Source organism: Procambarus clarkii, chromosome 32 (assembly GCF_040958095.1).
Source record: "Procambarus clarkii isolate CNS0578487 chromosome 32, FALCON_Pclarkii_2.0, whole genome shotgun sequence".
In the NCBI taxonomy this organism is placed as follows: Eukaryota; Metazoa; Arthropoda; class Malacostraca; order Decapoda; family Cambaridae; genus Procambarus; species Procambarus clarkii.
In genome coordinates this window covers 27359000-27381339 of record NC_091181.1, presented here as the reverse complement: position 1 = coordinate 27381339, position 22340 = coordinate 27359000, and the positions used below count along the sequence as shown (strand labels likewise).

The following is a 22340-nucleotide window of genomic DNA, read 5'->3' as shown; positions in this document are numbered from 1 at the left end:
GGAGCAGGAATCCTGATACATGCAAGTAGGTTAGTGAGGAGTGCGGGTCCCGCCAAACTGCACCACAGCTACCTGTGCTGCTCAGCCACATGCTGGAGAAACATTTATCTTCCTCAGTATACACGACCGCAAAGTTATTAATGCACTAGAATATATCTAAGAGTAAATGTCTTATTTTTAAATCTACCGTGCTCGAAACTCTAATTGTTAGTGGCGTTGCAAGATTGTACACTGTAATCAAAATCTGTTAGTACATATTGTACTTCTGGTGTGTTTGTTATAAGTACATTTTAATAGAAGAACAGGTGCGGCGTCTAGACGAGTGACAGCAAATGCAGGCTTACCCAGAATCGACCAGGTGAAAGTTTTCTTGACATATGCATCAGCAACGCCAGAGTCCCGCAACACCTATGTTGCTGGACGACAGTAGTAAGATCCTTGACACCGGGAATACTACAATGTGTTTACAAATAATTATAAACATTACCGGATTTAAAGCGTCTCGGCACCAGCCTACAACTGTAGTCCAATGTAATCCATCAAATTAACGTTGAGCCAATTTTCTCAAACTAGATTGTATTATGTCCGGAGACTGATGGTAGTAAGGAGTAATCCTGTGAGCCTGGTTAACTCGTTGACTAGGAGCGGTTAAAGCATTACAGAACTCTCGCTGCTCTTGGCAGTGGGACAAGAGCCGTATTTGTAATCTCTAATTTTTGACAATTTAACATTGTAACGACAATGAACGACTGTGACCACCAAGATTACTAGGAAATTTAATATTGCCGTTCGGTCTCTGGTTCAAGGTTGTATAGAGGGTAAAACAAAAATATTTAATTTTACAATTAACATTTTCATAATTTGCCACTTTTCCTGTTCCTCGACAAGAGATTCCCCTGAACTTGTTGTTGCTTAGTTTGCGCTAACATTTATGTGTGAAACATCCGGTGCATTTTCTAGCTTGTCACTCCATAAACACTAGGGGTTGTCTAGGTAAATTTTTTTTTATGTACCTTTTCACCAGGTAGCACTTGGAAGGTATATGAGGACAAATATTAAGGATAGGACGGAGGAAAGGAATGGTGCCCAACCACTTGCACTGGACGGTAGAGCGACTGTGTAGCTTCTTGCAGGTCGGCGTTCAATCCCCCACCGTCCAAAGAGTTGGGCACCATTCGTTTCCTGTTTTATCCCTAATCCTTATCCTCATAATTCATTAAGGTGCTATATAGTTTTGGTTCTTTCTCCTGATAATTACCTCACTTCCCCTCGTACACTTAAGGTCTCGACTATGCTCGAGGAGACTATCAAAGAATGTGAGAAGAATTGTAAAATACTTGGCAGGAGTTAATGGGTGATCACGACCTGGTAGCATCATAGGGGAAGAAAAAGGAGAGAACTACGTGGATGATGACAAAAAAGGCACAACCTCTGAAGCAGGTGTCAACCCACAAAGAACAAAATAGTGATATATAGAAGGGCCTTAAATTCAGACCCCCAGGAAATGGGATCAGTTAAAAGTAACTTAAGAAAACTCTGCCAAACCTAAAGAAAGATCCGAAGTTCTTCTCTGCCTACATAAAACGAGTAAAAACATTAAAAGGATTCGGTAGAACTCTTGAAAAAATGATACTAGCCCAGTTATAATGGACGACAAAATGGTGGCAAACGCGTTGAATGATAACTTTAGAGGTGTTCACACTAGAAAGATCGGATGACATCCATTACCCCCACAAATGTTTTGGAAGGAGGTGAAGAGAACGAATTAAGAGATATACCCGTAACGTGCGACATAATCAGGAAGAACACTAACAAACTAAAAGATTCAAAAGCTCGGTGTGGATGGAATACAATCCAAAAGTCGTAAAAGGCAAATAAACTATACCTTCCACCTGAAACTTTTTTTTTTATATATAAATCTGGTCCCTATTGGTCCCTATTGGGACTATTGTATCTAACCATGGAGCCCTCGTTTTCAGAAAGACGAATCTCCTTCGAAGAAGTTCATCGCCCGACAAAAAAAAATAAAAAAAAAAACAGAGCAAAGTCGAATTTCATACCAGAAACGGTTGAGGGCCACAGGGCTAACAGCGCCGCAAATCAGGCATGACAGGCCTGATATCGTCAAAACTTTAAATATTGAACAATTTGGAGGATGTTGATTCCGGGCAATTTCTTCAAAAAGAATGGCATGAAACTCAATGTAACACAATGTAGCAACGGTTTCAAGCACAAAAAGCCACATTGTGTGGCTAAAAACAAGAAATGTGTTTCCACCCACAGGGTTATAAACCCATGGAACCGCCTACCAAATAAAGCTGTAACTGGCAAAACTCTGCTGGAATTCCAAAATTTAGCAAGGTAAAATCATGAGGCGACAAATGGAAGGGATTCGGGGTGGGGTGGGGGGGGGGAAGACCATTGACAAGTCGCCTTCCTGTACTCGTCGAGGCCATGAGCGAGATGGGGCGGGGGCCCCACGGGTAATCAGGAACTGTAGTGTACGCAGGTCTTCCGATGCGTACATGTGTGTTGTAGTTGAACAATGTGTTCAGTATGTGTTTATGGGATGGTTGGCGAAGTGTTGATCATGAAGTTTGATTATATAGCGCACAAATGTAGCTTTTATTCTTCTAAGTAAAGATTAAATATATTAAAGCGCCTTTTGTACTTTAGACTTTAAGCTCGTATAATTATGACTATATAAACTGAAATTACTTGAATGGAACCACGAGAAAGTTAAACATGAAAGTGGATCCTGTGTGGCAGGTTAGTTTTCAAGTAGGTAAAGGCAGCAGCAGCAGCAGGAGATTGTACTAATCAGAGCAGTGGGCTAATCTTCCTTCTCTGGGACAAGATAGTGGCATGACACAGATGGTATGGTGAACTTTGGACAGGTGTGGAGCGGACGGCGGTGGCGCATGATCCACACACCTGACTACTACTTTTACCCAGTTATCAACTTGGGGCGCTGCTGCTGCGTTCCTATTTGGTTTACCGTTGTCGGGGACAAAGCCCGTTTTCTTAATAGGATTTGTCACTTTACCTTAACAGGTAAACTGGGGCATCAGATGACAAACATGCCAGACGTTTCGCCCTGCCCAGGAATAGAAATGATGCAATTGGTGGTCGGGATTGAATAGATTTTGGTTACTGGGTTGATTTTTAGCTTCTGGGGATCAAATTTATTACTGTGGTTTTTGCATCTTATGGTTGATCACTTCGGTAGTTTAACTGGTTGTTTACGCGCAGTCGGTTCAGAGAATTCTACTCCCTAAGCACATGGTTGACGTCGTGAGGGCTGAATCTCTCCAAATGTCCTGGGACATCTTTCTTGTCGAGGATTGTCGAAAGTGCTTAAAACGTGACGAATAATATAATAATAGTAATAATAATTATTAAATCTTAGGGGAAAATACATGCATACAAAATTAGTTTAAAACAGAATGTTGGATTTCTAGATGGAGCTATATACTATGCCTGAAGCCACTTTGACTGACAGCGTTTCGGGCAAGATGTTAGACAAAAAGACAAATAATTGAGATCAAAAGCATGAAATTTAACTGATGTAGATAAAAAGAATGACTACAATTACATATTGAATGGAATGGTAGAAATTGCATTTAGTACATTCTAGAGTTTTTTTCGTTTAAGAAATTTTAGCATATTACAAAGTGCTCTTTTTATCGGGAACGATTATGCAAAATAGTACTTAGTTCAGACAACTTCTAAATATGCTATAAAGTTCCATCTTGGGCAAAAAGCATATTTGCTCTTTATGCAAGACTGATCCCGAGTGTTCCAACAGGCTAATTGAACATTACCCCCTTGGTTGGCTCTGGGTTTCCTCCAGAATCAACCTTGCATCTGGATTCGCTTGGTGACGGGTTTGGCATAAATTTATTGGATGTAACTAATAACACCAGAGTTAAATAAAATGCGAAAATAATTAAAACATTCTTTTGGTGTCACGGTAATTAATGGGTTTATTTACCCTACAGTGAAACGGTAATTAGGCATAACGTTGTGTTGAGGAAAAAATGTTCACAGATGAACTTGTTCAGCAGTGAACAAACAAGTGATCTTGATTAACACTTGGCCAAATAATACGTTGACACTGCAATTGATGGAATATGTGGAAGCCACTCACAAACCTTGCATCAATGCATGCACAATTAATCAATGTTAACTCTTGTAGCTTCTCTGTTCTGAAAAGGCATGAGATGTATTCTATGTCAACAAACTGAGACAAGAGTGAAGTACATTGAACTCTTACCACTACGTCAGTAGGAAGTGGCAATGTTTGTGTGACGGTTATGACTTGGAAACGCAAGAAGACAGTTGAGAGGACGCAGTCTTGCTGAGCTGTAACGCACAACGAAGTTCACTGCTAACAGGCTGCAGGCTCAGCACTAATATTCTCCCACCGGGTTGAGAGAACACTTCTACTAAAAGCTAGACTTTCTCTAATTCATATTCGTAGCGTTATGCGAGTATCAGTGCTGTAGATGCTATCCAGGTGGCGGCGGTGTATAATAACTAGAGGCATGTTCACCACCTGGTCAGGGGCAACATTTTTAACCTTTTCCATTTCTTTACACCATTACGTTAAACACTTCCTGGGGTGAAGCGCGAGAGTATCCCAATTCCAAGTTGCGGTCATACATCCCTTACTACTAGAGTCTTCCAGGCTGCACCATAGTTCAGAGGTGGTCCCCCCCTCCCCCCAGCGCTGGCTGATATGCGCGCCCCCTACTCTCCTGGTGTGACTAGTAGAGCACAGGTGCTTTCACACGGCCTTGCAGACAAATTTCGTACTACTGTAAAAAGTTGTCCTCCACACTCAAATTGTAAACTGTTCATTTTGATATTCTAAGTTCATTAACGCGGGCACTAAATTCGAAGGTACAGTTTCAAGAACTTTGAAATATTTTGATAATCTATTTTAGGATAGGCTTCAACATTGTTAATTATTGTATACAAAAATATTTACCTTTGTAAAAAGTGTTGCTTCTACAGGATCCACAAGCCAAGGGATTCACTATTCTCGTGGTCGTCGGGGTTCACCCGCTACGAGGGCTTCGTCAACTGGGGCGGGCTCATCCTCTTGCTGGGCGGCATTCGTCTCTTCCTAGAAAACGTTTTGAAGTGAGACCAATTTATACTATAAATAGAATATAATGTATTTAATGAATCGGTTTGTCAAAATTTACTTTAAAATGCCAAATGTTTGAGGCTTAAGTTGTAGATTAAACTCCAAAGAAGACTTATTTGGTGGGTATTGTATTGCTCAGAGGTCAATAAACTACCGCCCGTATAATTAGAAGGCGCACAAAGTCGAGAAATTAAAAACTGTTCATAAATGTTTACTGATAGTTTACACATTTACAATGTTATTTACCAAAGTCGTCCTGGTAGCATATTATATAATCACTAATGCTACTCTGTATAATCTACAGATTTAGAAGCTACATTTATCAGTCAAATCATTACAGGTGTAAGACTCGGGGATCTCTGTACCAGGGGAGGGCGCACAGTAGCCACGGCCATCCAGGAACGATCACTGGACAATGTTGTTGTTGTTAAAGATTTAGCTACTCAGGACGAAGTGTCCATGTAGCACGGGCTACGGTGAGCCCGTAATGGACACTGGACAAAATCAAAGTAGTTTAAATATGGCCAGCCATCCCCTCTCCTCTCCTCTCCTCTCCTGCATTGCTACAGCCACACCGTGCCCCCCCCCCCGACTTTATATCTTGCTTGTAAAAGTATTAAATTCAACTCTAGTTCTTCTCTGAGCGCAACATTATTCACCAACTAGGTCTGTTAGTGCTTAGTAGTCAAATTAATCTTAAAACCATTTGGTGGGTGGCAGATATGGTGTCCGCATCAACCCGGTGTCGTGGTTGCTGTGGTTCAAACACGAGCACGAGATGGACAACTACTTCCACACGCCGCTCTTCCTCCTGGGTAAGTGTCACCCTCTCCTGGGCCGCCGCCAGCCCGCCCCCGCCACACTTTCCTCTACATACATCTATTACTTGTACAGGGATTTGGCAGTTTTCTTTTTAATGATTTACCCATCCTCAGAATGCACTTGGCTGCCATGACATTCATCAGTTAAATGGCTTTCACCTTTGGTCTTCAGTAATTATTTTACACGCAAAACCATATTACAATGAACACGCAATGTTATAAACCTAAAAAAAAAAATCCTTTTGAAAAGATAAAAAATGGAGTCGATTAGTTTGTTGAATAACTGCTAGAACCATGTTTGGTTTCTTAATGTATACTGATTAAAGTTCTTAAATTTGATTATAAGATGTAATCTAGCACAGCGTGGTTAATATACACCATTACATTATATTGTTTACTTGGACAGGTGCCAACGTTCACGTGCTGATCGCCTTCTACCTGGAGCACCTCCTGGCTAGAGTAAGAGCATCAACTGTCCATATCCATATATATAGGCCTTGCTTATTTATTATATATAAGTACATTGGGTTGTGAGAGTATATAACATTGGTGGTGGTGCTACATTCTTGCAAAGCCATTAACACTCATAGCTTCTACTTAAATGTCTGTCCCCCCCCCTCCTCACACTGCAAATAATCCCCCCCCCCCCTTCCCACCATCACTCGCCTCCCTCCGTGTCCCATGCTCCGTGGCAGCAAGCAAGAGCTCTCACTGCAACAGTTGTATTCCATCTCATTTTGAACAACTCTATTTAATGCAGCAAGTGCAATTATCAATTCCAATATTTTGCCTGTTAAACTCTTGCTCCTCTGTATTCTCTGGAAGCTGGCAGATGTAATGTTAAGCAGATAGGTCTATAGTTCATGATGCATTGTCCTGGAGATATTTGCCACGCAATTTCCTTATTTTTTATTGTAACGTATACGATTTAGTGACAGGATTCGGAGTGTAGTGGTTTTTTGTGTATTTGTCTTGGTTACTGCAGTCGGATATTGGAAATGTAATGACGTGTTAGTTGAGATGAGGATGCTTGCGAGGCTTAGAACAAAGCGCTTGAGCGTCCCTGTTACCGGACTGGTTGTCTCTCCTGTTGCGGGGTCGGACGCCGTACCGGCCGTAGGTAGAAGAGCTGGGAGAAGGTCGCCTGGTATCGTCACCGTCGGAAGCTTATTTGCGGTGAGCAGCCTGTTGGTGTGGACGTATAGGTTGACGTCGTTGCTCGCCAATTTGTCGGCGAGGTGTAGAAGTACCGGTAGGAGGGTGTTGGTGGTGGTAACTGCAGGCTTGGGTCGTAGTTGCGAGAGCTGCGGAGGTGAGCTCGAAGGTGAGGGACCAAGTAGTGGTGAAGTAGCAGCAGCTTCCCCAGTGTTCTCGGGCAAGGCCGGAAAAGCGGACGTAGGCGGGTTGGCTAGCAGAGTTGAGGTGGTGCGTGCCGTTTTTTATTTTCTCCCCCTCCTCCTGCCGGTGGAGACAGTCGGGTGAAACTGCAGTGTGCGGGCCATTCCAGAGTAGGCAGCGTCGGTGGGAGGATGTGCAGGCTGTGTAGTGATGCTCCTGGGCACAGATACTGCATTTCTGCACTTGCTCGGTGCACTTACTGGTGTAGTGGGAGTGCCGGTAGCACTTAAAGCACTTGCGGAGCTCTGTGTATCGTGCCTTGGTCACGTGGGCAGGTGGAATCTTAATTCCGGCCCATTTAAGGCATTGTTCTTTGGCGTGGGTCGCTGCGATGACCGTGCTGAAGGTCACTTTGTGTGGGTCTGCGGGTGTTGTTGGTCCTGGTCTTGGCCACTACCACGGTCAGCGTCGGGTTCAGGGAACTGATGCTGGCGAGGATGTCGTCGTCGCTGCGGTCGGAGATCCTTGTGCTGATGTCTGGCAAACAGTCCTGTCCGCCAGGTAGCGTCGTGGAGGAGTGGGGGTGAGGGCGGCGTCTAGCAGGGTGGTCGGGGGGGGGGGGGGGTGGTGGCGGCGGCGAATAGCTTCTGCAAGTCGTTGTCGCTGGAGAGGAGAAGGCGAACACCTTCTCTGGTCTCCAGGATGTCAGCCGGTGAGACATTTCCGATGGTTGAGACCTTTTCTAAGATCTCAGCCGGAGAGGAGGCGAACCTTGACTCTGTGCAACATGGTGCAGGTACCATAAATGTTTCGGTCTGTGCGTCTTTGTCGCAACTCAGTCTTCACCTGGGTTGTGATGTGAATCGTGCCGATTCTACGTTGTTATAGATTCAGCTACTCGGAACAAGTTCAAAGTAGCACGGGCTATGGTGAGCCCGTAGTGGACTTACCTGGCACAGGGGTGGTGCCTGTGTTGCCGATTCTACATTCATGACTGTTTATAATGCCCGCTGCACCTGACTTGCCAAGGTGACCATCTTGCTGGTTACTTCTGCTGTCCAAAGTGATTACTGGAAATCTTGGGAACATGTATTACTTATTAGTTCACATGGTATTATTGGAGAGCCTCTTGGAATGTGGAATTCTTAGGAATAAGTGTTGGAATTAATAGGAACATTTAGGTGTCTGCAATAGAACTTGAGAATTGTATAGCAACTATATTACCCTTATATAATTACTACACTTGCCCTTGGTCCTTGGGACCTTTTTGAATAGGTGATTAACTGACAAACGCCAATCGGTAAGCTTGGTAAACTGGAGGCAGCGAGTCCTTTCACTTGTCCAGTGTCCCCCCCGGCACCCTTAATCTTTAACTACACCAACTCAAATGGGAGAAAATGGTTTGTGTACACAAGGTGTACACCTTGTTATCACACAATTTTATCTTGGCTTAGGTTCTAGTAATGGTTCTTGCGTTTTGTCTAATCCCTCCTAATATAACCGTAAGTTATGCTTAATCTTCTACACATGCTTTGACCTCTAGTGTAGTTTTGTTGTCTTGCCTTCCATTATTCTATTATCTGGTTGTATGCTGGTAATTCTGGAGGCGGCAGATACATTATAGCCGGAGAAGACGAGACACGCATTAGAATGGCTTAGATGTGGTGATGGATGACAGAGGAAGAATTTACTAAGTAGTTAACACCAGACAATATTTAGTCTCGAGGCGGCATTGTCATGAGCGAGCTATAGTGGAGTAGATCAGTGATGAAGGATCAGATATACTGAAAATAGTGATAACGAATGTTCTACATTCATTCCAGGACAAAATCCGGGGTAATAATGAAATATATGTACATGGAGCGCATTTGGGAATTCTTCTCCTCATACCAGTAGTCATCCTTGGTATCTGGACCCACATGTTTAGCCTCTGTAAGTACATTTCTTGCTAGTTTCGGTAATTTTTGACAATTGTTTAATTTTGTTTTGAGTTTTTGTTGTATAATGTTGTATAATATCTTGCATATATTCCTGCAGTGGGTCGAACAGTCATTTGTGTGATCTACACAATATTGTTCTTGAAACTGTGGTCGTACGCGCAAGTGAACCACTGGTGCCGCTCAGAGAGGTCCTGGAGGAAGAAACTGGCGAGGCGCAGGAGCTTCTCCTTCAGAAAAGCACAAGACGGTAAGTATGAAGTAATTGTCTCCACGGTAGATATGAACGTGCAGACATGGCACACAAGTGGTACACTTTTCTTAAATTGTGTGGTAGGAGGGTGCTGCATTTTATTAATAAATACAACACTGTAATGTCGCTCTTGACACGTGGGACATGCTATTTACATCAGTCTACCCGCGAGTCTCTTAATTTCACATTCAACTTCTCATAAAAAAAAATAAATATGGTATATCTAGTTTTTTCGGTACATTTTTCAGGAGTCGCGCGAAACAGCGGTCAGGAAAATGTTTGCTGTAAATTAAAGTAAGCATTAACTAGCACTCACGAAGCTAATAAGCAAGACTTTAATGAACATAAAGATGAAGTAGGTGACCAGTATACTTAGAGTAAATAATTACATGCTTAAAGGCACAAGCAAACTATAAAAGTAAACTAGTAAGTTAACAGTAACGAACCATGAAGTAAAGAAGCTATAAAGTAGACTATAAAGTAAAATAAATGGGTACGTGTATGTGTGTACCGGGGGGAGGGGGTCCGGCACGTTGACTCCCCCCCCCCCCCCATGAACAAGGCGGGGAAGGAGGCCCCCCGCCCCATATCTCGGTCTAATGCCCTAATTGCTCACATCCCCCACTCTTCCTCCATGCTCTGGAACATCTCGTATTGCTGGTTTGATTGCTAATTGTGTGATTCGTAGCTTCAAAGTCCGTATTTAGTGACCTGGACAAGGACAGAAATGTGACGGGTTGTCAACGGACCCCCCCCCCCCCACTTTACCGTTGCTGTTTAAACATTGCATTACGGTTTCTGGGTAATGAGATTTCATGGATAAATTACTCTAGAGATGGGAATGTGGGGGGGGGGGGGGGGGGGGGGGAAAGGGGCAAAAGCATAATTTTTTTTTTTTTTTTTTTTTTTACTGCTGGGGCGGCTAGTTTGTGCACCCCATACTCCTCCTGTGAGCGGTAGCACAAAACGATTACACAAGGCACAAGAGGTGGTGATCAGACCTCGGCGGAGGTGATCACATTAACAGTCCAATGCGAGAGGGAATTTACATTTTGTTGACCTTGACGTCCCTTAGTAAGTATTCTTGTATATCTATAAACTGTTGTCCTACATTGTAATTTGTTGAGCGTGTGAATTACATTGAAAGTTTGAAAGTGGTTTGAATTAATATCTTCCAGTTTCGGTATTTCCGTTGTCTCGAGATTAGCTCTTGTCATGTTTACATTTAGATTGTAGTATTAATCTTTGGCAGTTTTACTTTCCCCAAGATGGAACCCTACAACAGTTAACGAGCTCGCAGATGCTTATTTACTAATATAGGTTAAGAGGTATCAAAAGTAAAGACTCGTCCGGCGCCAGAGTTTGGTAGTGAATTACGGCTATCGGAAACCGTAGATTTGTTTGGCATTTTGTTTTTATCAAACTATATTTTGTTAAACAGAACAGTTCTAACAATGATTTCGAAAAAAAAATAGGAAGATGACTTTTGCAGAGGCTTCATTTGTTTTTTGTCGCCACCAGTAGTGGTTAATTTTTGCACCCCCTTACACGCCATGAGAGCGGTAGCACTGAAGTATTTCAGAAGGCACTATCATGTTTTAGATTTGGCTACTCAGAACTAAAATTTTTATGTAGCACGGGCTATGGTGAGCCCGTAAGGGCACTATAGAGGTTCACCAGCAAGGCCTTAACTATCTTAAGAAGAGGGGAGGCTGAGAGAATACAAAGCTGGGTCAGAAAGTTGTAAAAAATATGGGTCTCTATAAGTTGTCCAGAATTAGACAGGGTGGCGGCGTCATGTTAAAAGTACCTAAAAAGTACAAAATTGTAGTTGCCATGGATTTAGCAGCCCGTTCTCTCGAGCGTTCCCAACATGAAGAAACTGTCATATTAAAGTGCCCTTTCCTAACCAATCAGGACCCACGGACAGAAAACGGGTTATGCGACTTGCTATAAAGAGAACGGGTTGTTTACCCACCTTCAACGTCGTGAACTCTACCTCACCTACTGAAATCAGGTTGGGTAGTTTAGCACTCAGGCCAGTTGAGGGGCATTACAAAGGCAATGGTCAATCTACCTGGAAATTTGAGTTTCTATCTTTGCAAGCGTCCCCTTCCCCAGCATAGGCCCCCCTCCCCCCACCCACCAGCGGCCTCGGTTGCACACATACCTCCCCCCCCCCTCCAACCAGCTTTGCCTGTCGCCTCGATGTAATCAATGGATAAAAGCCTCGCAAAACACAATTTAAAGAGGAATTATCTACCAGCACCCAACCCACAAAATGTACACGCGCATCGTGTGTAATTACCTAAGTGTAGTTACAGAATGAGAGCTACGCTCGTGGTGTCCCGTCTTCCCAGCACTGTCATATAACACTTTGAAACTACTGACGGTCTTGGCCTCCACCACCACCTCGCCTAACTTGTTCCAACCGTCTACCACTCTGTTTGCGAAAGTGAATTTTCTTATTTCTTCGGCATCTGTGTTTAGCTAGTTTAAATCTATGACCTCTTGTTCTTAAAGTTCCAGGTCTCTGGAAATCTTCCTTATCGATTTTATCAATTCCTGTTACTATTTTGTATGTAGTGATCATATTACCTCTTTTTCTTGTCTTCTAGTTTTGACATATTTAATGCCTCTAACCTCTCCTCGTAGCTCTTGCCCTTCAGTTCTGGGAGCCACTTAGTAGCGTGTCTTTGCACCTTTTCCCAGTTTGTTGATGTGCTACTTAAGATATGGGCACCACACAACCGCTGCATATTCCTAGCTTTGGCCTAACAAAAGTCGTGAACAATTTCTTTAGTATATCGCCATCCATGTATTTAAAAGCAATTCTGAAGTTAGAAAGCTTCAGAAAGTGTGTGTAATTGCCCAAATGTAATTACAAGATGAGCTACGCTCGTGGCGTCTTGTCTTCAAAGTACACTGTCATATAACGCTTTGAAATTACTGACGGTTTTGGCCTCCACCACCACCTCACCTAACTTGTGCCACTCGTCTACCACTGTTTACAAAAGTGATTTTTCGTATATTTCTCCGGCAGCTTTGTTTCGTTAGTTTAAATCTACAACCTCTTGTTCTTGGTGTGTGTGTGTGTGTGTGTGTGTGTGTGTGTGTGTGTGTGTGTGTGTGTGTGTGTGGGTGTGGGTGTGGGTGTGGGTGTGGGTGTGGGTGTGGGTGTGGGTGTGTGTGTGGGTGTGTGTGTGAGAGAATGCTACTCATTATTCATATATGCCACCCATGCGTGTTGAAGTACATAAACTTTAAACACACTTGCAGCTCTGATAATAGTTCAAATTTAGCTTAGCTTTCAGACAGTGTTAAAGGTTGACAGTCTGCATATTTTCGTAACTCACTGTTCCACTTTTCTTACTTGCTGGCTTACCTGCACCTCTCCATTACTCAACCCCCCCCCCCCCCAAAAAAAAAAAAAAACATGGCGGGGCTACCTCAAAACCATTGCCCGTCGAGCCGCGGCGGACAACTTCCTCCTCCCCCTGACCTGGCCCGTCGTCCACTTCCCCATTGTCACACCCTTTCAGTCGTACCATCACAACTTTTACATTTACTTGTGTGGTACGGTGGTCAGCGTAGCCAAAGGTCCCGGATTAGATTCCCTAGGCAGTACAGAGACGTTTGTAATTTCAGGTTTGGAAAAGTTTCACACGTCTTCTGTAATTATGGGAAACAATATCCTGCAATCCTTACCTTACTGTAATGTCAATTTTGTAACTAAAAAGAGTATCCTTTTCTTTCAGCTGGTGAAATCAAGGAGGAAGATAGTGATGATGCCACCACTACTCTCAACTTGAAACAGTATCCTGATAATCTCACATTAGGCGATTTATATTATTTCTTAGCTGCACCAACCCTCTGTTATGAACTCAACTTCCCTCGAAGTCAGAGAATTAGAATACGGTGGGTATAAATAACTACAGTACTGTGCTGTACTTCATAAAATACAAAAATCACACCATTTTGGACTTTCAAACTCTCAATTCGGATCCTTGCATATACAACTGATGACTATCACTAGGTCTTTGTGTCCAATTCAGTATTTGCTACTAGTTAAGCATAAGCTTATTGTGCCAACTGTCTACAGCATGTCATAATTTACATTTTCTAGTTTAACTTGAGCAGTCAGTTGTTAGACAATACTTTCATCTAATCAGCCTTGCAGTAGCTAATTCTCTAAGGGCAAGCCTTTTCATTTAGTTCAGATGGCAATGTCCTTTCTGGTTTGTTCCTAATCTGAAAATGTGATCGATTTTGTGCAACTCCAGTGCTTTTAATTTTAATATCCGATCTTTTAAGTCCTGTAGCACCTTTGACACTTGATAAAATTATAAATGTACAAAAATCACGCTGATTAAATGTCAAATTTGACATTAAATTCAATACAGTAAGAATATATGTTAGCTAATTAAAATGGCTTGTGTTGAATCCTAAAATACACACACGAATCACAATTGTGTGATGTATCAAATGAACAACAGAACAAAATGTCAATTGATTAAGGCAGCGTTTGGGATGCTCTTGGACGTCGGTTCGAATCCTCGTCACGGCCCTTATGGATTTGTTTATTGAATCCTACAACCTTAAATTAAGGTTGTTTTTATTTTAAAACTAAGTTTTTTCTGCATACATCATTTTAAATTTTAAGTTGTATCTTACCAATAATTTGTAAAAGTATTCATTATCCAATTCATCCAATTTTAATTGAATTGGGATAAGCATCTACTTGAAGGGAGAGAAATACAGTATAGGGAAAGATTACTCGGATTCTCATCCATTTAACAGATAATACCAGTAAATGTAAATTTTCCATTTTAATCCAGAAGTGGGTTCATTTTGTTCATGGTAAACTGTTTCTTTGCAGATTCCTGCTGCGGCGAATGCTGGAAGTGATAGTGATCACAAATATTTTGTTAGCGATGTTTCAACAATGGATTATTCCCAGTGTTAAGAACTCTTTCCAAGCTTTTTCTGTAAGTCTGTTTGGTAATACTGTACCTGTAATTACAAGAGCAGTGGTTTCCCTTTCATGACCACCACATTCAACAGTGGTGTGAAATTGTGTTCACAAACTTTTGATTATCCTTAAAGTCACTGCAAATGATACAGGATTAAGTTACATGTACAATAATTTGTATAATTGGCTTTTAAGATGAAATAAAAAGCTGCAAATGAGGGCAAAATACTGTGCAGGGAATTTAAAGTTCTAATAGTATGGTTGGAATGGATAAATTGGAGATGCTTATAATGCAAGAATCTCACCAGTATTTGTTTCCATTTGTTAGCTAGTAATTTGATTGAGAAAAAGTAATTTATTTTTTTATTTTAGGACCTAGATTATGTGAGGTGTACTGAACGTCTTTTGAAGTTAGCGGTAAGTTAACTTGCACTGTACTTCGCTTACTATTACTTGTTAAAATGCTGAACAAGATAAATATTTATCACACCAGTTAATCATTAATGTTATGAACTAGATATTTGGATTACATTCAAATGCCAGAAGGTATCCCAATTTCCTACTTGGTATGGAAAGCATAATAAGCATTAAGTATTAATAATGTCAGCTTAAGATCTATGGAATCTTTTTCTCAAATGCAAACCAATGTACAGAATATATAAAGAAAATTTGTAAAAACTAGTTGTACTGTAACTTCAAATTGGCATCGATTTTTGTGTTGTAAATGTTTACCCTGAATCGTATTGACTGGTTTAAATATTTTTCCAGATACCTAACCATATCTTGTGGTTGAGCTGGTTTTATCTCTGCTTCCACTCGTTCCTGAACACGCTTGCCGAGCTGCTTTACTTTGCTGATCGTGATTTTTATCAAGATTGGTGGAATGCAAAAGATGTTGGAACATTTTGGAGACTTTGGAATCTCCCGGTACATAAATGGTGTGTAAGGTATGTACCTTGATGGAGCTTAAAGTACTGTATAGGCTGAATACTAAAAGATGACTGATAAAGGACAAAAAAAGTGCAGCTTGGGGAGGGTTGGGGGGAAAGCAAACAAATCATAATGGTAGTCAGTGCCTCCATCCCCTCCCCATATAGGACACTTGAAAAAGTAAGATTGGATTAAAGAACACAAGAATGAACAGTAGATCTGCATCTGAGGCTGTACCTACAATTCTGGTAGCATAATAAACTATACACAAGACATTTAATATCTGGTACTGTATTAGACATTATACCACGTATAATATACTTGCTCCAAACTCTCATTAGCTTATGTGCAGATAATGAGATGGGTCTGTTCACTTAGGTTACATAGAATTGTCACATTCCTAATTAAAATTCCCAAGTGTACAATTATAATTGATACTACTTCCCAACCTGCTAGGTGATCAGATGAGGTGAAGGCTGTATTAATATAACCCATTGACAGCAAGTCATCTTACGGGCTATTCATGTCCATGCCACCTCTTGGGTGGCTTAATCTTTATCAATCAGCAAGTCATCATAAGTCTCTTAAGTGATTCAGTACAGATGCTTGAGATACCACACCTCTTCAACATTAACAAACAACAATGTAACACTTGATGTGTCTAGTTCCTACCCTCACAAGACGCTTCAACCTCAACACAGAGCAGACAGCCAGACTCCGGCTGCATCGAGCTTCCGCGCTCTCATCCCGCACACGAGCTCTTTGACTCCGCCCACATTCAGAGCGCCATCTTATCTTGAGATGATTTTGGGGCTTAGCATCACTGTTGTCTGATTCTCAACCAGGCCTCCTTTTTGTTACACACTCCCAGGAAGCGGCCTGTAGCAGTTGTCCAACTCCCAGGTACCTATTTACTGCTGGGTGAAAGAAATTGCCCATTTGTTTCTGCCTCCACAGGGGGATTGAACTTGGAACCTCAGGACTATGAATCCCGAGTGCTATCCACTCACTGTCAGGCCCCCGATCTATATGCCAGGCCATGCTCTACACTTTCACCCAGCATCCGAGCCCTCTGCCTGGCTTCATCTCGACTACAACACTACTTCACTACATTGCCAACTTGATGTTTATTTAGGGAAAAGTGCAAAAGTACAAAATGAGTTACAAAGAATGCTGGGTTTCTAGATGGAGCAAATATATAATGCCTGAGGATGCTAATGCAGTGTTTCAGGCATAAACTTCCATCAACAGTTTCCATGGCTCGCGAAAACCTATTAGTATACTGTTTGAGACCATTATTACCTTATTATAGGAAATATTTTTTTTTCTCTAGTGCTGTAATTTTTTAAAGATCATTTAATTAGAGGGGCAAGACGATTATATGAAAGTGCCGAGTCTGAACAAATATATGGCATTTGGAAATGATTTGAGGACAATTAAGGTGCTGGGAAAGGACTGAGGGAAGCTCAAACTTATGTAATGTGTACTCTATAATGTATTCTTACTTTCTGGGTCTTGGTTACAATTTAAAAAAAAGAGCTCTATAATACACCTTATTATAATATTTTATTATGAAGCAAACCATTAAAATCCATTGTGAATTTAGACATTTGGTGAAATTCACACTTGGAGCCATTGTAATTTAAATATTTAAAATATTTATATTTTTGCACAGAACCCCCTCTAAATACTATATAGACTGTAAAAACAAGTGGACCTGCTGCCAATGGAATAAATTTTATATCAAATTTCAGGCATGTGTTTGTTCCAATGATGAAAAACAAGTACAGTAAGACTTCTGCATCATTTGCTGTATTCATCTTATCAGCTGCCCTTCATGAATACTTGGTGTCCATTCCACTTCACATGTACAAAATAGGGGTGTTTCTCGGTATGATGGTTCAGGTAAGATTTTTGCTTCCATAATATTTTTCACAATTCTAACCACTTTTCATAGGCAACTTATAATTGCATTGTTAGAGGCATTAAGACTAGATAATAGCATTTTGAACAAATTTGATAATTAACATTCACATTCATTAATGCTTTTACAGTGAGAAAAATTATGGTGTTGTATTTAACTGCACTTTTTTTTTCCTACATTGCTAGTTGGTTCCATTTAAATATCAAACCACAACATTGAAACATTAATATTAATTTAATCCACTAGAAACCTCCATAAAATGTTTTTCAAATATGCTCCAATAACTTGATACTTCTCCATTCAGGTACCGCTGGTATACATTTCCACTATAGTAGAGTCAAAACTTGGTCCACGTTGGGGGAACATGATTGTTTGGGCCTCGCTCATCCTCGGTCAGCCACTAGGAATAATGGTTTATTATCATGATTACATGGTCAAAACTCTTGATCCAAATATGTTAGGCTTGTGAGAGTACTTTTATATAAAATATTTTTAATATTTTTATGGGCCTTTTGTAATTTGGTGCATAACATTTAAGAATTTTATCATGACATATACTTTATATTTTGAAGTTTATATTTGCTTGTATCAATGCAACATTTAAATTTTCAATGGTATACTTTAAGTAATTTTGCCTTATTTGTTTTGGTATTTTCTTGCACCATTTGTTGTAATTCTTGTGGCTGTCTTCATATGAATAAATATATTTTATGTATGGATACAGTATACCTCATTTAGGATTAAGAGTAGTTAAAAAGTATTCCTGTGGACAGTTTGGAATGTGTTTGTAACATTTGAATTAATTTATTCTTGAAATAAATTAATAGCCAAATTTTGAATATTGCACTTTACAAACTATATAAAACTGAATACCTTGCTATCCTTTTGATTTCAGTGTTTTATAGATGTTTCATTACTAACCAATTAGTCTGTGGAAATCTTGATTAACTGTAGTCACAGATGAAGCTACCCTTCCATCCAAATATCCAGGTTCACTCCTTTATCTTTTATTATTTTGATAAATGGGCCTTGTATGTGAAAATGTTGAAATGCATTTACTGGAACACGATGAGATACATGAAATTTTATATGCAAAGTCAGTTGGAATATTTGCGAGAAAGCATAGGAAACAGGAACGAGATTTGCTTTTTTTTTTTTTTTTTTTTTTTAATAGCTTCCTGACCATCCCTCGCAGTCACTTGTTCCTTGATAGAATTCTCAGTGAATCAGATACTTTTGATATTGTTCGCCTTATGCTTTTCTGTTCTCGTATTGACATCCTTGGTGATATTTAGCGCCTTATGATTATCCTGCACATTTGATGGTGCTACGTAGCCTTCCTGGCTTGGTGCCTTCTTTTGATAATTAAGGAATTTGGTTAACTTAAGCATTTATATCAGTGAGACAGAGCAACAATGGGAATACATAAATTGACATGGAGAAAATGGTCAGTGATGAACAATGCGACACTTGCATCCACAGCCAGTGGAGCAAGGTTGTACAATAGTATTATTATACTTTAATGAACTTTAATTCTGATTTCATTACAGTACTTTTTTTTAAAGGCCATTATAGCACTTCAAAAGTCAGACTAGTAAAAATCCCTTAATACCTATACAAAAACTATAGTGCTCATAAAACTCGAGAGCTTTGCTTTGTCTGGCGAGAGGGCTCGTGTTCACCTCCCAGAGGCCAGTGGGGGTTGTCTGTCTCCTCTCTTGCCCCTCTCTACACTGGTGCAAAGAGGTCTTTTTCCAGTGTAGGGAAATGCATGATGCAGTAAGACTACCCTGATAAACTGGAGGTAGGCACCACTTGCTGCACTGGCTAGTACTCGACCTCCCTTGGTGCCCTGGTAGGTGGTATTCCTTGGCTCTCGGGGCCCAAACTTATGAAAAGTGATGTATGGCAAATGAACAAGCTCCTCAATACACAGGCTTGTAGCAGGGCCGGATGGTGATGGAAGATCGGGCTCTGTAACTCCATCTGCATTGAGCCCAGACCACACTTCACCTTTGACTACCCCAACTGACCCTCTCCATTCCCCTCCCATTTATCAGGGTTGAGCCCCAAGCCCCCCAGTGGTTTGGCCCCAGAGGGCACCTCATTACCTGGAGTGGCTTAGGCTTTCATTGTAAAAAGTGCTTTTAAGAGGGGACCATGGCACCATACCTGCACTCAAAACAAATTCCTACTGACACTTCCAAAATTTGTTTGGCCCCCACTACATGGCCCAAGTACTTTGATCTTTATCACTAGCACACGGGACCCGATTTCACCATCCGTAAACACCTAGGCAACTCTGTAAAGTAACAAGTGTTACTTTTAACCACACCCAGACTGACACATGTACAGTTGCAGCCTGCCTAGTTACTTCCTCCAGCATTGGTGAGACCCCTGTTCAGGACCCAGTTAAGTCTGCATTGGCAGTCATTCTTCAACACCTTGTTGGGACTGGACGTCCAAAGCGTACCATGTGGATATTAAATATATCCTCAAAGGCCGAAGTTATTTTATCTTCCAGATGTTTATTCGACCCCCTCATGGTCATTGTCGTCGGCTCCTTAAAGTAATTAAGATTTTTTGATGGTAGGTTCCTTCAGTCTTCCATAATTCTTACCAGTGTCAGATGCTCTGTTTAGGAATAAATCTCCTTTTCATAGCTCTGCAACACACATTGGAAATTTGGACTTTTTTCCTTGAAGTTCACTAGCAAGATGAACCTTTGCCTTTTGTGTAGAGACCATAAGATGGATTGCTCTTGTAGAAACTGTACTAAAAGTAATATAGTGGCTCCAAGTTCTTGAGAGTTCTGTTACAAGCAATTGGCTCCCCATTAATCAATTGTGACAAACATGTGCACCAACCATTAATGACCTCTGTAATAGATTCTCTCCTGAATTACTATGACGAGGTCATGCAAGCTTTCCTATCGGCTGGTTTAGAGTGGCTGAGGCCTGGGAATAGGTAAGGAGAGGACCGATCCAAGGCAATCAGAAACACCATCAGTTTAATTCCACCAGTGGTTGTGACACAAAAGCACTAGTTATACTGCAGATCTTCTCCAATGCCATCAAAATTAGTCGGCATACACTGTAGTACTCGATTGGTCGCCATGCTGTCAAGATATTCCTCGTCATGCTTTGTAGTCAAACTACTATACACTGCACTATATTCGTCCAAACATATTTAATGGCGTATTTATTATCTGTACTGTGTTTGTTGCCAAAACTAACATAATAGAATATTGCTCATCTCCCCAAAAAGTTGCAACGACTATGTCCATCCTGCAATATGTGCATGAATGTACAGTACTATAACTGAAAGATATACTTGACTTAAAACAGTGATCGTATATAATTCCCCGAGACAAGATGCCAGGTCCATCTTGGGTCTTTAAGACATGATTTGTGCTCTGTGCATTACATCACACTTTTCTTCCTTTCCTCAGATCCACAACCATTTCAAAGCTTTAAACCCTAACGCCTCCACTAGCTCCTAACACACAACTACAGTCTGAAGCAGAGGGTGTTCCCCAAGGCAACACCAACTGGCAAATATCCATCCATCCTTCCAGCAGTCTTAATGTTGTCCACTCTCGTTCTCCCTCTATGCCAGAGACTGTCTTGCAGTAGATTGCTACTGGCACACACACGTGCCAGAAACATGAACCTGGCAACTCTCCCTCCCCAGTGGGTAAGACAACTTCTGTTCATCCCCAACTTTACACTTCCGGCTGTGTACATGCATCTCTTGTATTAGCGAGTTCAGCCAACTCCTTCAATATGGAAATTCCAGTAGCCCTTGATTCTACCTTGGATGCTGTCAGGGGGGAAGGGGTCCATTTTGGGGCAAACCCTTGTCATATACATCAATGACATGGATGAGAATACAGTATTACAAAACCACATGAAATTTGCAGATAATAAAGATTTATGGTAAAGTGGGAAATATTAAATCCTAACAAGGAGATCTACATTAACTCTACAAATAGTCAGACTGGCAAATACTTTTTAATATTGACAAATGCAAGACCTTGCATGTGGGGAATAGCAACCCATGCCACAACTACCAAATTATAACATTGTAATGTAATGTTGTTATAGAGGTCGGGACCTGTGACAAGCCACCGGTTTCCTGTCCTAGTCAGGCGGCCCTCGGGTAAGTTGTAATGGCAGACCAACAACCCTGCCAGTGGTCTTGGATTGAGGAGTTAATAACTGGGTAGAAATCTGAAAAGTTGCCTTTTTTTTGAGAAATAGGACTAGTGTAAAAAAGCACCTTAGCAGCAGTGTCCACCTGTTCATTTGAGGAAATGCCAACTAGCTGGGAACCCAGCAAAACTCGACAGTCTTAAATCTGCTAGACAAGAAACGGCCACCTTTGAATTTACACTACCACAGGATGCATAGGGTTTAAGGACTAGAGGGCCATGAGGGCACGGCAAGAATCATCCACAATGACAAAGGAATGTTGACGTTGGGAAAGCAATTGACAAAGTGCATGCAAGACTGTAAAATGTTCTGCCATGTAGATGCTTGTCTCAAGTTGCCTACAGTACACTTTTGGCAGACTTAGACCCATCTGTGAAGAGAGCAATGGAGCACAAGTGTGAAGAAAAGTGTTAAAAGAAAAGGCATTTTGTAACATTAGGAGGGGTAACATTTACAATGTGGGTCTAGTTCTTGCTAAACTTTGCAAGTGACACCCTCCATGGGGACAAAAATGGAATATGAGAGAGATTGCCGAGAAAACTGAGAGGAAACTTGCAAGTGAGACATCTGTATGGAAAAAGTAAGGTGATGAAAGGAAAAGGCCCACATGAGGGGTAAGGGTCAAAGCTTTGGCATAAGCGAGAGCAAGGATGTTTGCAGGGACTCCGCAAGGTAACAGGCAGTAGCGATCACAACTAATGAAAAAGTTGGTACTATTATCCATTAAGGTTTTAATGCAACAGACAGGAGAGCTTTTAGAAATCGGGAAAAGATAAATGTAGTTCCAATATTCAAA

The 22340-nt window shown here is 41.2% G+C and overlaps 1 protein-coding gene across 2 annotated transcripts in view; it reads left to right on the top strand.

Moving 5' to 3' along the window:
* The window catches only part of mdy (diacylglycerol O-acyltransferase), a 42197-nt gene extending 24028 nt beyond the window's left edge, over positions 1–18169 (top strand). For both annotated transcript variants that reach the window (XM_045744198.2, XM_069335045.1), the window contains exons 3-13: positions 5020–5148; positions 5876–5970; positions 6383–6435; positions 9138–9246; positions 9352–9501; positions 13263–13422; positions 14384–14492; positions 14849–14893; positions 15245–15423; positions 17161–17311; positions 17635–18169. In XM_045744198.2, the coding sequence (XP_045600154.2) occupies positions 5020–5148; positions 5876–5970; positions 6383–6435; positions 9138–9246; positions 9352–9501; positions 13263–13422; positions 14384–14492; positions 14849–14893; positions 15245–15423; positions 17161–17311; positions 17635–17799 (1345 nt within the window). In that variant the 3' untranslated portion in view covers positions 17800–18169. The remainder of the gene's footprint in view (positions 1–5019; positions 5149–5875; positions 5971–6382; positions 6436–9137; positions 9247–9351; positions 9502–13262; positions 13423–14383; positions 14493–14848; positions 14894–15244; positions 15424–17160; positions 17312–17634) is intronic.
* The last annotated feature ends 4171 nt before the right edge of the window (positions 18170–22340 follow it).